Below are 14337 nucleotides of genomic sequence, written 5' to 3'. Positions count from 1 at the left end.
TGAGAGAGTCCCATCTGGATAAAAGATCTGCACCAGAGTTGAGGCAACTGGGGACATGCATCGCCCAAAGCGTAAGCATGTGCACACTGCTCCCCAGCAATAGATAGCGAGCCAAGGTTAAGAGGGAGCGAGAGAAGAGTCTCTCTTCATCTGTTGATGCATGCCACCACTGACAAGCCGGGCATGACAAAAACAGGGGGAAGCACCTGAGGTAATTGACATGCAGTGCACTCCGCACCAGTGTCCATACCCCCCGAATCAAGTTGCCTTCGTACAGCGCACCCCACCCTCAGGGGGATGCGTCTGTTGTGATCACCTTGTGGGATACAACTCAGCCCATGGGAGCCCCCTGGCAATAGCCTGACAAGGACACCCGAAGCGACCGGCTTAGGCTTCGAGATGCGTCCAGGTGAGTGGCTAGCACTCAGCATTGGAAGGGCCGTATCAACAATAGCCCCACGGGAACGACTTCAATCACAAACGCCATCAGCCCCAGTAGCCATAGGCACTGGCAAAAACACACTGTGTGACCCAGCTGAAATTTGGCTAAGCAGAGCCGGAATCCGGACACCCTCCGTGGGGATACAAAAGCATGATACATGAGTGAGTCTAGCTCGAGACCCAGAAACTTGTGCTTCCATGAGACTGTATAGCCTGCATGAATCCCGGCCCCTTTATGGGCACAGGGGGCTCTGGCAATGGCTGACGTGGTACCCTGTTTGCCAAACATTGGGTCACTGTTGTCACAGTAATGTTTTTGTGGAGGGGCACACTGTTCACTCAGACCTGTGCCAAGGCCCCTTGCTTCGGGGGTTACCCCAGCCAAGTGCTCGGGGGGCTGCTTCATTGGAGGTGCACACAAACCCTGTTTCCTTCACTCCCTCCAACTCCAGGAACTGAAAATAGGAAAGGGTTTGCCATGATGTCAGGGGAAAGCATTTCAGTTTCACTCGCTGGAAGTTAAGCCTGCTAGCCGACATTAGCCAGGAGGCTTTTTAGCATAAGCTAGGCTAGCTAGCCTCTTTGACTGCAGCATGGTCCGTTTAGAATAACCAAGCGACTTAACGCTATGTATACTAAACAAGAGAGCTACCCCAGCAACTCCACCGTGGGGAGGCAGGAATAGCTAGTAATAGCTAGCTCACCTCGGCGAGTTAGCCATCTGGCTAGCGCGCTACGCAGCGCTCATTTAGCTAGCCCCGTCTCGAAATTCGACATGGGACCGGATCACCAGACCCTTCATAAACAAGTCTGGGAAGAGAGGCAAGCAGTGCTTAACCAAGGCAGACACAGGTGGTGGGGGGTACCCACCGAACCTGGCCCTCCCGTAACTGGCAACAGAGCGCACAGGACCCGGGTTGGGCGCAGGCGGCCACCGCATACCCCGTGCCCATGCAGACAAGACATTTGCTCTGACCACCCAATCCATCTCCGCTTCCTGCACCTCAGTCCCAGCCAAGGTACCGGCATCCGGGAAAGGAAAGTCGCCATCAGTAATTCCTAGCTTCAGAGAATTGCTATAACCGCATGACTGGGGGCATTATCTCGACCCCCGAATCCGGCTTAGCCATCGTCGTCTCGGCCGTTTTCTTAGCCATCTTACTCATTGCACCAGCAAATTGAAGAACTAATTGTTTGTGATTAGAAAACGTATGAGAACAAGTACAACCTTCAGCTACAACGTCAAGGGGGTGAGCACGCTATAAGTGAAGGAATGAATCAGAGCCTCATGCTTATCAACTATGCAAGGTGGGGCTTCCAGCGAGGCGCGGATTTCATTGGCCTTGTCAGGGCGTGATTATAGATCCTTCAACCGAAGTCGCAAGAGTGCAACTCCCCATAGTATGTTGTACCGAAGTTGGCTGACTGAAAGGGAACTAACAGATATTATCTCATAGAACAAAACGTATAAGATTTCCTAAACCTGTGTTAACCTCAGACCTTATTTTCAGCATTTACCCCAAAACCCTTTTCTTTCCCCATTCATTTTCCCCATAGGAATGGCTGAATGAACCAGAGGTAACTCATTTCCGGTTTTAAGGACTACAAGCTGGTGAGCTCTATATGGCCGACCGGTGGCTTCAAAGCCTCTCATTGGCCAACACATAGCATCAGCAATCCAGGGTTTATATACATCATTGGTAAAACCAGTGAGCCTGCTAAGGTGAAGCAGGGTTAGGGTAACAGTAAGGCTGAACGCTCAGCCGAACGCACCACTGGGTGCACACTGGCTTCCCTCCAGGACACCTACAACACCAGGTGTCGCAGGAAGGCCAAGAAGATAATCAGGGACCCCAGCCACCCGAGCCATGGCCTGTTCTCCCTGCTTCGATCACTAAGATGCGGGCAGAACAGGAAGACTAGCCAAGGGCTTCTTCCCCCAGACCATCAGACTGCTGAATAGCCACCACTAGTCAACTACCTGCCCCCACCCTCCTGCCCCCCTCCACCCCTGCTCCCCGTGTCCACATCCTGCCCCTACACCAATGGACATTTACCATTGTTACAGTGTATATATATGTATATATATATTTTTTTAAATATTCTTTATTATTACATTGATTGTTTATATTTCACTTTGACTGGCATTGTTGGAGCTCGGAGTATAAGATTTTCACTGTACCCTGCAACCCTGTACATGTGACTATTAAACTTCTAATCTAATCTAACAGTGTTAGGGTAACACCAGTGAGCCTGTTAGGGGGCAATTACTTACCCACCACTCCCCGTCCTCCTCTCCCGTCACTATGATCACCTCTCCCTCCACAAACGTCAGCTCGTCATCATTGTCGGCTTGGCAGTCATAGATGGTCTTCACCCGCCGAGATTTGGTCTTCCCCTAAACACACATATGAACATTACCAGAAATGTCACCAGAGACAAGTAAATAGTATGTGGAATGGTCTGGTTGCCAAAAGTTTCTGTGTTGTGACCCACCTATTAACAATGCCACCACAACCCTGTCTGTGACTGCAACCCAAGATGAACTGGCCCCAACCCACCAGTGGGACCCAGATATTACTCAATGATACCATTAAAGCTCTATGATTTCTGCGGTGTGTCCTTAATTGAACTTTACCGTGTTCTTCCTGGGCAAGGGCACTGGTGTGTCTGGAGCACAGGCCGGGCTCCCATTGGTGTCCTCGCTACCCTGGGGGGATGGGCTCTCAGTCTCTGCCTGCTGATTGGCCGCCGGTGACTCCGGGGGCTGGGGCTTCGGCGCAGGCTCTCCAGGGGGTGGTCTCGTACTGAGCAGATCTGCTGCCCCCGGTTTTGGATGGCCGTCTTGGGAGAGCTGAGGTTTGGGGGGTAGGTCTTTGAGCAGGGGTTTGGGAGGTAGGTCCCCTAGCTGCGGTTTGGGGGGGAGGTCGGAGAGCTGGGGCTTGGGTGGCAGTTCTCCAGGTTTAGGGGGCAGCTCAGAGGGCTGGGGTTTGGGGGGAAGGTCCCCTAGTTGGAGCTTGTCGGGTAGGATGGCTTTTGTTAGGCATTCAGGTCCTGGAGGGGATTTCTGGAGCACCTCCGGAGGCAGACCGGGTTTGTCCATAGACGGGTGTATGGTGTCGATCTTACGCAGTGCCACTAAGAAAAGAACCAGGACACAGGTACTATATTAAACACTTGCTGACTCTAATACTGGGCAGTATGCCAGAAATATGCCGGAAATAAGGTGGTCTCACCTACAGTTATAGGCATTGCTAATCCCATTTCAACATACCTTTCTGAGGTAGTTTGGGTAGAACCCTTGGACCAAGTGTAGACTTTGTGTTGCTAGAAGTAGTGCTGAAAACAGATGGTTATATGAAGTTAATGAAAAATTCTAATAAGATCAGAACTCTATCATACTTAAACAATAGAGTTCCAAACTGCCTCTGGAAGCAACGTCAGCACAATAACTGTTCGTCGGGAGTTTCATGAAATGGGTTTCCATGACCGAGCAGCTGCACACAAGCCTAAGATCCATATTTTTGAAATGTTCTAAATGCCTGCATCCAAAATGGATATCTATGTACCTTTGCTGCTGTGGAATGCCCTCAAACTTGTTGGATAACGGTGACATCTTGTTAGCAGGTGGAGGGGTGGAGTCACTTCCTGAAATGTCGAGATGGTTGTGAGATATGGAAATATGCTGCTCAGTGTATATAATATTCAGCCCCATATTACCCCACATACCAAAATGGTCACCTAAATAAGCACAGCTTTGTGGTTGATAGAATTCTCCTGATTTAAATTATTATTATAATGAATTCACTATTATTCTTATGTAAAAGTATTTGAAGTCCATCTATACATATACTGTAACTGGTATACAATTACACTACCAGTCAAAAGTTTGGACACACTTACTCACTCAAGGGTTTTTCTTTATTTTTACAATTGTTTACTTTGTAGAATAATAGTGAAGACATCAAAACTATGAAATAACACATATGGAATCATGTGTTAATGAAAAAAGTGTTAAAACAAAATATATTTTATATTTGAGATTCTTCAAATAGCCACCCTTTGCCTTGATGACAGCTTTGCACACTTGTCATTCTCTCAACCAGCTTCATGAGGTAGTCACCTGGAATGCATTTCAATTAACAGGTGTGCCTTCTTAAAAGTTAAATTTGTGGAATTTCTTTCCTTCTTAAAGCGTTTGAGCCAATCAGTTGTGTTGTGACAAGGTATACAGAAGATAGCCCTATTTGGTAAAAGACCAAGTCCATATTATGGCAAGAACAGGTCAAATAAGCAAAGAGAAACGACAGTCCATCATTACTTTAAGACATGAAGGTCAGTCAATACGGAAAATGTCAATAACTTTGAATGTTTCTTCAAGTGCAGTCGCAAAAACCATCAAGCGCTATCATGAAACTGGCTCTCATGAGATCCGCCACAGGAATGGAAGACCCAGAGTTACAGTGCCTTGCAAAAGTATTAATCCCCCTTGGCGTTTTTCCTATTTTGTTGCATTACAACCTGTAATTTAAATTGATTTTTATTTGGATTTCATGTAATGGACATACACAAAATAGTCCAAATTGGTGAAAAAAATAACTTATTTCCAAAAATTCTAAAACATAAATAACAGAAAAGTGGTGCGTGCATTTGTATTCACCCCCTTTGCTATGAAACCCCTAAATAAGATCTGGTGCAACCAATTACCTTCAGAAGTCACATAATTAGTTAAATAAAGTCTGCAACACCACTAAGTAAGGGGCACCACCAAGCAAGTGGCACCATGAAGACCAAGGAGCTCTCCAAACAGGTCAGGGTCAAAGTTGTGGAGAAGTACAGATCAGGGTTGGGTTATAAAAAAATATCAGAAACTTTGAACATCCCACGGAGCACCATTAAATCCATTATTTAAAAAATGGAAAGAATAGGCACCACAACAAACCTGCCAAGAGAGGGCCACCCACCAAAACTCACGGACCAGGCAAGGAGGGCATTCATCAGAGAGGCAGCAAAGAGACCAAAGATAACCCTGAAGGAGCTGCAAAGCTCCACAGCGGAGATTGGAGTATCTGTCCATAGGACCACTTTAAACCGTACACTCCACAGAGCTGGGCTTTACGGAAGAGTGGCCAGAAAAAAGCCATTGCTTAAAGAAAAAAATAAGCAAACACGTTTGGTGTTTGCCAAAAGGCATGTGGGAGACTCCCCAAACATATGGAATAAGGTACTCTGGTCAGATGAGACTAAAATTGAGCTTTTTGGCCATCACGGAAAACGCTATGTCTGGCGCAAACCTAACACCTCTCATCACCCCGAGAACACCATCCCCACAGTGAAGCATGGTGGTGGCAGCATCATGTTGTGGGGATGTTTTTCATCTGCAGGGACTGGGAAACTGGTCAGAATTGAAGGAATGATGGATGGCGCTAAATACAGGAAAATTCTTGAGGGAAACCTGTTTCAGTCTTCCAGAGATTTGAGACTGGGACGGAGGTTCATCTTCCAGCAGGACAATGACCCTAAGCATACTGCTAAAGCAACACTCGAGTGGTTTAAGGGGAAATATTTAAATGTCTTGGAATGGCCAAGTCAAAGCCCAGACCTCAATCCAATTGAGAATCTGTGGTATGATTTAAAGATTGCTGTACACCAGCGGAACCCATCCAACTTGAAGGAGCTGGAGCAGTTTTGCCTTGAAGAATGGGCAAAAATCCCAGTGGCTAGATGTGCCAAGCTTATAGAGACATACAGTGAGGGAAAAAAGTATTTGAACCCCTGCTGATTTTGTACGTTTGCCCACTGACAAAGAAATGATCAGTCTATAATTTTAATGGTAGGTTTATTTGAACAGTGAGAGACAGAATAACAACAAAAAAATCCAGAAAAACGCATGTCAAAAATGTTATAAATTGATTTGCATTTTAATGAGGGAAATAAGTATTTGACCCCCTCTCAATCAGAAAGATTTCTGGCTCCCAGATGTCTTTTATACAGGTAACGAGCTGAGATTAAGAGCACACTCTTAAAGGGAGTGCTACTAATCTCAGCTTGTTACCTATATAAAAGACACCTGTCCACAGAAGCAATCAATCAATCAGATTCCAAACTCTCCACCATGGCCAAGACCAAATAGCTCTCCAAGGATGTCAGGGACAAGATTGTAGACCTACACAATTATTATTATTATTATTATTATTTATTTAGCAGACGCTCTTATCCAGAGCGACTTACAGGAGCAATTAGGGTTAAGTGCCTTGCTTAAGGGCACATCAACAGATTTTTCACCTAGTCGGTTCGGGGATTAGAACCAGCGACCTTTCGGTTACTGGCACAACGCTCTTACCCACTAAGCTACCTGCCGCCCCCGGCTGCCACAAGGCTGGAATGGGCTACAAGACCATCGCCAAGCAGCTTGGTGAGAAGGTGACAACAGTTGGTGCGATTATTCGCAAATGGAAGAAACACAAAATAACTGTCAATCTCCCTCGGCCTGGGGCTCCATGCAAGATCTCACCTCGTGGAGTTGCAATGATCATGAGAACGGTGAAGAATCAGCCCAGAACTACACGGGAGGATCTTGTCAATGACCTCAAGGCAGCTGGGACCAGAGTCACCAAGAAAACAATTGGTAACACACTACGCCGTGAAGGACTGAAATCCTGCAGCGCCCGCAAGGTCCCCCTGCTCAAGAAAGCCCATATACAGGGCCATCTGAAGTTTGCCAATGAACATCTGAATGATTCAGAGGAGAACTGGGTGAAAGTGTTGTGGTCAGATGAGACCAAAATCGAGCTCTTCGGCATCAACTCAACTCGCCGTGTTTGGAGGAGGAGGAATGCTGCCTATGACCCCAAGAACACCATCCCCACCGTCAAACATGGAGGTGGAAACATTATGCTTTGGGGGTGTTTTTCTGCTAAGGGGACAGGACAACTTCACCGCATCAAAGGGACGATGGACGGGTCCATGTACCGTCAATTCTTGGGTGAGAACCTCCTTCCCTCAGCCAGGGCATTGAAAATGGGTCGTGGATGGGTATTCCAGAATGACAATGACCCAAAACACACGGCCAAGGCAACAAAGGAGTGGCTCAAGAAGAAGCACATTAAGGTCCTGGAGTGGCCTAGCCAGTCTCCAGACCTTAATCCCATATAAAATCTGTGGAGGGAGCTGAAGGTTCGAGTTGCCAAACGTCAGCCTTGAAACCTTAATGACTTGGAGAAGATCTGCAAAGAGGAGTGGGACAAAATCCCTCCTGAGATGTGTGCAAACCTGGTGGCCAACTACAAGAAACGTCTGACCTCTGTGATTGCCAACAAGGGTTTTGCCACCAAGTACTAAGTCATGTTTTGCAGAGGGGTCAAATACTTATTTCCCTCATTAAAATGCAAATCAATTTATAACATTTTTGACATGCGTTTTTCTGGATTTTTTTGTGGTTATTCTGTCTCTCACTGTTCAAATAAACCTACCATTAAAATTATAGACTGATCATGTCTTTGTCAGTGGGCAAACGTACAAAATCAGCAGGGGATCAAATACTTTTTTCCCTCACTGTACCCCAAGAGACTTGCAGCTGTAATTGCTGCAAAAGGTGGCTCTACAAAGTGTTGACTTTGGAGGGGTGAATAGTTATGCACGCTCAAGTTCAGTTTTTTTGTCTTATTTCTTGTTTTGCATCTTCAAAGTGGTAGGCATGTTGTGTAAGTCAAATGATACAAACCCCCCCAAAAATCAATTTTAATTCCAGGTTGTAAGGGAACAAAATAGGAAAAATGCCAAGGGGGGTGAATACTTTCGCAAGCCACTGTACCTCTGCTGCAGAGGATAAGTTCATTAGAGTTACCAGCCTCAGAAATTGTAGCCCAAATAAATGCTTCACAGAGTTCAAGTAACAGACACATGTCAACATCAACTGTTCAGAGGGGACTGTGTGAATCAGGCCTTCATGGTCGAAATGCTGTAAAGAAACCACTACTAAAGGACACCAATAAGAAGAAGAGACCTGTTTGGGCCAAGAAACACAAGCAATGGACATTAGACCGGTGGAAATGTGTCCTTTGGTCTGGAGTCCAAATTTGAGATTTTTGGTTCAAACCGCTGTGGCTTTGTGGGTGAACAGATTATCTCCGCATGTGTAGTTCCCACCGTAAAGCATGGAGGAGAAGGTGTTATGGTGTGGGGGTGCTTTGCTGGTGACACTATCTGTGATTGATTTAGAATTCAAGACACAGTTAACCAGCATGGCTACCACAGCATTCTGTAGCGATACGCCATTCCATCTGGTTTGGGCTTAGTGAGACTATCATTAGTTTTCAACAGGACAATGACCTAACACACCTCCAGGCTGTGTAAGGAGAGTGATGAAGTGCTGCATCAGATGACCTGGCCTCCACAATCACCCGACCTCAAGCCAATTGAGATGGTTTGGGATGAGTCGGACGGCAGAGTGAAGGAAAAGCAGCCAACAAGTGCTCAGCATATGTGGGAACTCCTTCAAGACTGTTGGAAAAGCAGTCCAGGTGAAGCTGGTTGAGAGAATGCCAAGAGTGTGCAAAACTGTCATCAAGGCAAAGGGTGGCTATTTGAAGAATCTCAAATATAAAATATATTTTGATTTGGTTAACACTTTTTTGGTTACTACATGATTCCATATGTGTTATTTCAAAGTTTTGATATCTTCACTATTATTCTACAATGTAGGAAATAGTAAAAAATAAAGGGTTAGGGTTAGGGTTAACCCTAACCCTAACCCTTGAAGGAGTAGGTGTGTCCAAACTTTTGACTGGTACCGTATAATATATATATAAATATACACACACATATACATATATATATATATATTCTGTACATTATAGTAGAAAAGGGTAAGGGAGGGAGATGTCAGGCTGAGTTTTCCATTAGCTACCATTATGGACTATAGGAGGTATGTCAAAGATAAAGATTTTACTGAGTTACAGTTCATATAAGAAAATCTGTCAATTGAAAAATTCATTAGACCCTAATCTATGGATTTCATATCTGGGAATACAGATATGTATATGTTGGTCACAGATACACTATATATAGAAAGGTATGTGGACACCCCTTCAAATGAGTGGATTTGGCTATTTCAGCCATACCCGTTGCTGACAGGTGTATACAATCGAGCACACAGCCATGCAATCTCCATAGACAAACATTGGCAGTAGATTGGCCTTACTGAAGAGCTCAGTGACCTTCAACGTGGCACCGTCATAGGATGCTACCTTTCCAACAAGTCAGTTCGTCAAATTTCTGCCCTGCTAGAGCTGCCCTGTTCAAGTGCTGTTATTGTGAAGTAGAAACGTCTAGGAGCAACAACGGCTCAGCCGTCTGTCCTCAGTTGCAACACTCACTAACGAGTTCCAAACTGCCTCTGGAAGCAACGTCAGCACAATAACTGTTGGTCTGGAGTTTCATGAAATGGGTTTCCATGGCCGAGCAGCCGCACACAAGCCTAAGATCACCATGCGCAATGCCAAGCGTCGGCTGGAGTGGTGTAAAGCTCGCCGCCATTGGACTCTGGAGCAGTGGAAACGCGTTCTCTAGAGTGATGAATCACGCTTCACCATCTGTCAGTCCGACAGACTAATCTGGGTTTGGCGGATGCCAGGTGAGCGCTACCTGCCCCAATGCATAGTGCCAACTGTAAAGTTTGGTGGAGGAAGAATAATGATTGGGGCTGTTTTTCATGGTTCGGGCTAGGCCCCTTAGTTCCAGTGAAGGGAAATCTTAACGCTACAGCATACAGTGACATTCTAGACGATTCTGTGCTTCCAACTTTGTGGAAACAGTTTGGGGAAGGCCCTTTCCTGTTTCAGTATGACAATGCCCCCGTGCACAAAGCGAGGTCCATACAGAAATTGTTTGTCGAGATCGTTATGGAAGAACTTGACTAGCCTGCACAGAGCCCTGACCTCAACCCCATTGAACATCTTTGGGATGAATTGGAACGCTGACTGCGACCCAGGCCTAATCACCCAACATCAGTGCCCAACCTCACTAATGCTCTTGTGGCTGAATGGAAGCAAGTCCCCGCAGCAATGTTCCAACATCTAGTGGAAGGCCTTCCCAGAAGAGTGGAGGCTGTTATAGCAGCAAAGGGGGGACCAACTCCATATTACTGCCCATGATTTTGGATTGAGATGTTTGACGAGCAGGTGTCCACATACTTTTGGTCATGTAGTGTACCTTATAAAAAAAAGAAGTAGGGGCGTGGATCAGAAAACCAGTCAGTATCTGGTGTGACCACCATTTGCCTCATGCAGCGCGACACATCTCCTTCGCATAGAGTTGATCAGGCTGTTGATTGTGGCCTGTTGAATGTTGTCCCAGTCTTCAATGGCTGTGCGAAGTTGCTGGATATTGGCGAGAACTGGAACACGCTGTCGTACACATCGATCCAGAGGATCCCAAACATGCTCAATGGGTGACATGTCTGTTGAGTATGCAGGCCATGGAATTGCAGTAATTGTGTACAGATCCTTGTGACATGGGGCCGTGCATTATCATGCTGAAACATGACATGGAGGCGGTTGAATGTCACGACAATGGGCCTCAGGATCTCGTCACGGTATCTCTGTGCATTCAAATTGCCATTGATAAAATGCAATTGTGTTGTCCGTAGCTTATGCCAGCCCATACCATAACCCCACCGCCACCATGGGGCACTCTGCTCACAACGTTGACATCAGCAAACCGCTCGCCCACATGACAGTTGAAACCGGGATTCATCTGTGAAGAGCACATTTCGCCAGCGTGCCAGTGGCCATCGAAGGTGAGCATTTGCTCACTGAAGTCAGTTACGACGCTGAACTGCAGTCAGGTCAAGACCCTGGTGACGACAAGCACGCGGATGAGCTTCCCTGAGACTGTTTCTGACAGTTTGTGCAGAAATTATTTGGTTGTGCAAACCCACAGTTTCATCAGCTGTCCGGGTGGCTGATCTCAGACGATCCCGCAGGTGAGGAAGCAGGATGTGGAGGTCCTGGGCTGGCATGGTTACACGTGATCTGCGGTTGTCAGGCCGGTTGGACGTACTGCCAAATTCTCTAAAATGGCTTATGGTAGAGAAATTAACATTCAATTCTCTGGCAACAGCTCTGTTGGACATTCCTGCAGTCAGCATGCCAATTGCACGCTCGCTCAAAACTTGAGACATCTGTGGCATTGTGTTCCCCAGCACAAGGTGCACCTGTGTAATGATCATGCTGTTTAGTCAGCTTCTTGATATGCCACACCTGGCAGTTGGATGGATTATCTTGGCAAAGGATAAATGCTCACTAGCAGGGATTTAAAGACATTGAGAGAAATAAGCTTTTTGTGCGTATTGAAAATTTCAGGGAACTTTTATTTCAGCTCTTGAAACATGGGACCAACACTTTATTGTTGCGTTTAGATTTTTGTTCAGTGTAGTATTATTCAGCTAATAATCTACATTTTATTCTATACTAATGCTGTTGAGGCCACTGTTAGATGAGACTGTAAGAATGTGTTTGTATTTCACAATACAAAAAACATCACAGACGAGACAAAATGATGACAAAAATAATGATCTGACATCCAACACTAACATATACATTTACACAGGATTACCATCACCCTCCAAAATGACCAGGATGTGTCTGTGTCATTGCCATCACACCATAAAATGACCAGGATGTGTCTGTCATTCATGAACAGCACTGACACTCTGGTCATGGGGAAGACCTGGTCGGAAACCCACTCAATACTAGGCCAGAGATGGGTAACTCTGGTCCTTTAGGGCCTCAGTGTAGGTAGGCATTTAGACTGACCTTAGTTCAATCATGTGTGTTAGTGCTGGGCTGGACCAAAAGCCTGCACACACTACAACTGTCCAGGACCAGAGACTTTAATGTTATTAAGGATCATGTCCTTTGCTAATAAAGACGACCAAGCAGTATTCAGATGTGTCTGCTTGGGTCTGGCCCACCGAGGGAGGACTCACCCACGTAAATGCCCCCTCTACTGTGGGAAAGCGGGCTGGGCGGGTCAGACAGGGTGCGTTTGTGCCCGGGGGGAGGGGGCGGAGGCCTCTTCTTGGACAGGGTGGAGCTGCCTCCGGGGATGAGGGTGGAGGGAGGAGCTGGAGGAGTGACAACATACAAACATGCAGTGAAGGGACAGGCATAATTCATTCTGTCACCTGTGATACCAAGAGGAAGGGGAGGGGCTTGAGAGGGGAGGGTAGATGAGAGGAAGGTTTCTTGCCATCGAGACTGGGTTCAACACAATTGTTGGACAATGTGGGGGAGATTTGTTAACACAACATCAATACAGGTAAAACACAACCTCCCAGTGAACAGAGAAACGCCCAGATAGGAATACAGAGAAGATGGACACAGAACAATGTGTGTGTATTGTGTATGTGTCGTTTTGTGTATATTTTGGGGTGGGTGTACATGCTCCTGAGACTTCTGGACCTACAGTAACGTTAACCCAAAGCAGCTAGTCCTATTCCCAGCTGTGTGTAAGCCTGGAAACATGCTATAAGATTGTGGCTAATAGAGAACTCAGCCAGTCAGAGAGGAGAGTCAGACTGCATCCAAAAATGGAACCCTATATCCTATATAGTGCACTACTGTTGGATCCCATAGGGCTCTGATCAAAATTAGAGCACTATATAGGGAATAGGGTGCCATTTGGGACACAATCTACATAAGGTATGATAGCACTTTACAGCTCAGGGGTGGCGACGTCACAAAACGTGATAAAACTGCGTGTAAGAAAATGTATAATTAACCACACTTTTACAGTGCCATTGTTAAAAGTTTAAGACGCCACCACCCATATTTTTAATGGGAAGTAAAGCGCAACTAGTGCCACTGGGCAGCAGAAGTATATGGGCGGGCACAGCAGGAGAAAATGTAAAAACAAGATATTCACTGATGTATGGTCGAGTGCCGGCCAGAGTGGCGTAGTGCGAGTGAGAGCCGAGGAATGCCAAGTGCGGCGCTGAAAGAGAAAGAAAGGAGAAAAAGAGAGAGAGAGAGAGGGATGAAGAGGGATGAAGAGTGTGGGAGAGAATGTATGTCAAGCTCTGAGAGCTTCTCCCACACACTGGCTGCGGTTGAAATGACACCCTATTCCCTTTGTAGTGCACTACTTTTGACCAGAGCCCTATGCAGGCCTTGATCAAAAGTAGTGCACTATTTAGAGAATAGGGCGCCATTTGAGACGCAAGCCACTATAAACCCCCATATGAAATCTTATTAGTGACAAGAAATGCAAAAGAGGAGAAATTGCACCGAAATGCCTAAGGGGAAACAAGTCAGTCCGATGCCCACTGAAAGAGAACTGTTCATCTCTTGTGTGTAAAGAGAAACCGCCGTTTCTCTTCGCTCCACTCAACAGTGTATTGGCGTCAACAATGTAGCCTACTGTATTGTAACAAGGATAGGGAATAGCAATCTGGGGTGTGAGTGCTTTTGTTCTAACTCCTGTCTTCGGGAGGGATGTTATGGTTCATTATAATTGTGCTGACCGTGCTGCTTGCCCCTGGGAGTCTGTTTGTACTGTCAGATAGTGTTGATGATCAGGATGTGTCCTGGGCTGCGTCCCAAATGGCACCTTATTCCCTATATAGTGCATTACTTCTGACCTGGGCCCATAGAGAACTATTGCACTATGTAGGACATGGGGTGCCATTTGGGACACAACCCTGGATTTCCATAATGAAGCGTTAACATTAACAGCCTGGTGTATTATCTGGCTTTATACAATGGGTGGGTCTAATCCTGAATGCTGATTGGTTAAAACCGCATTCCAGCCAGTGTCTATTCCACAAGTTACCACCGGCTAAATCTATGATGTTAAAATGCCTATTTACTCTGTTCCATCTGACTGCACAATCCA

General features: G+C 46.1%; 1 protein-coding gene across 1 annotated transcript in view; it reads right to left on the bottom strand.

Moving 5' to 3' along the window:
- asap1b (ArfGAP with SH3 domain, ankyrin repeat and PH domain 1b) overlaps positions 1 to 14337 on the bottom strand; it is a 78475-nt gene that overhangs the window by 6561 nt on the left and 57577 nt on the right. The window contains exons 25-30 of the mRNA XM_084140994.1: positions 13369 to 13437; positions 12431 to 12568; positions 4011 to 4089; positions 3716 to 3780; positions 3080 to 3579; positions 2717 to 2839 (exon numbers count right to left, since the gene is read on the bottom strand). Of these exons, the coding sequence (XP_083997120.1) occupies positions 2717 to 2839; positions 3080 to 3579; positions 3716 to 3780; positions 4011 to 4089; positions 12431 to 12568; positions 13369 to 13437 (974 nt within the window). The remainder of the gene's footprint in view (positions 1 to 2716; positions 2840 to 3079; positions 3580 to 3715; positions 3781 to 4010; positions 4090 to 12430; positions 12569 to 13368; positions 13438 to 14337) is intronic.

The sequence above is a fragment of the Coregonus lavaretus genome (assembly GCF_964263955.1).
Source record: "Coregonus lavaretus genome assembly, chromosome: 2".
In the NCBI taxonomy this organism is placed as follows: Eukaryota; Metazoa; Chordata; class Actinopteri; order Salmoniformes; family Salmonidae; genus Coregonus; species Coregonus lavaretus.
The sequence above is the reverse complement of the archived record's forward strand: the minus strand, read 5'-3'. Positions and strand labels throughout refer to the sequence as shown.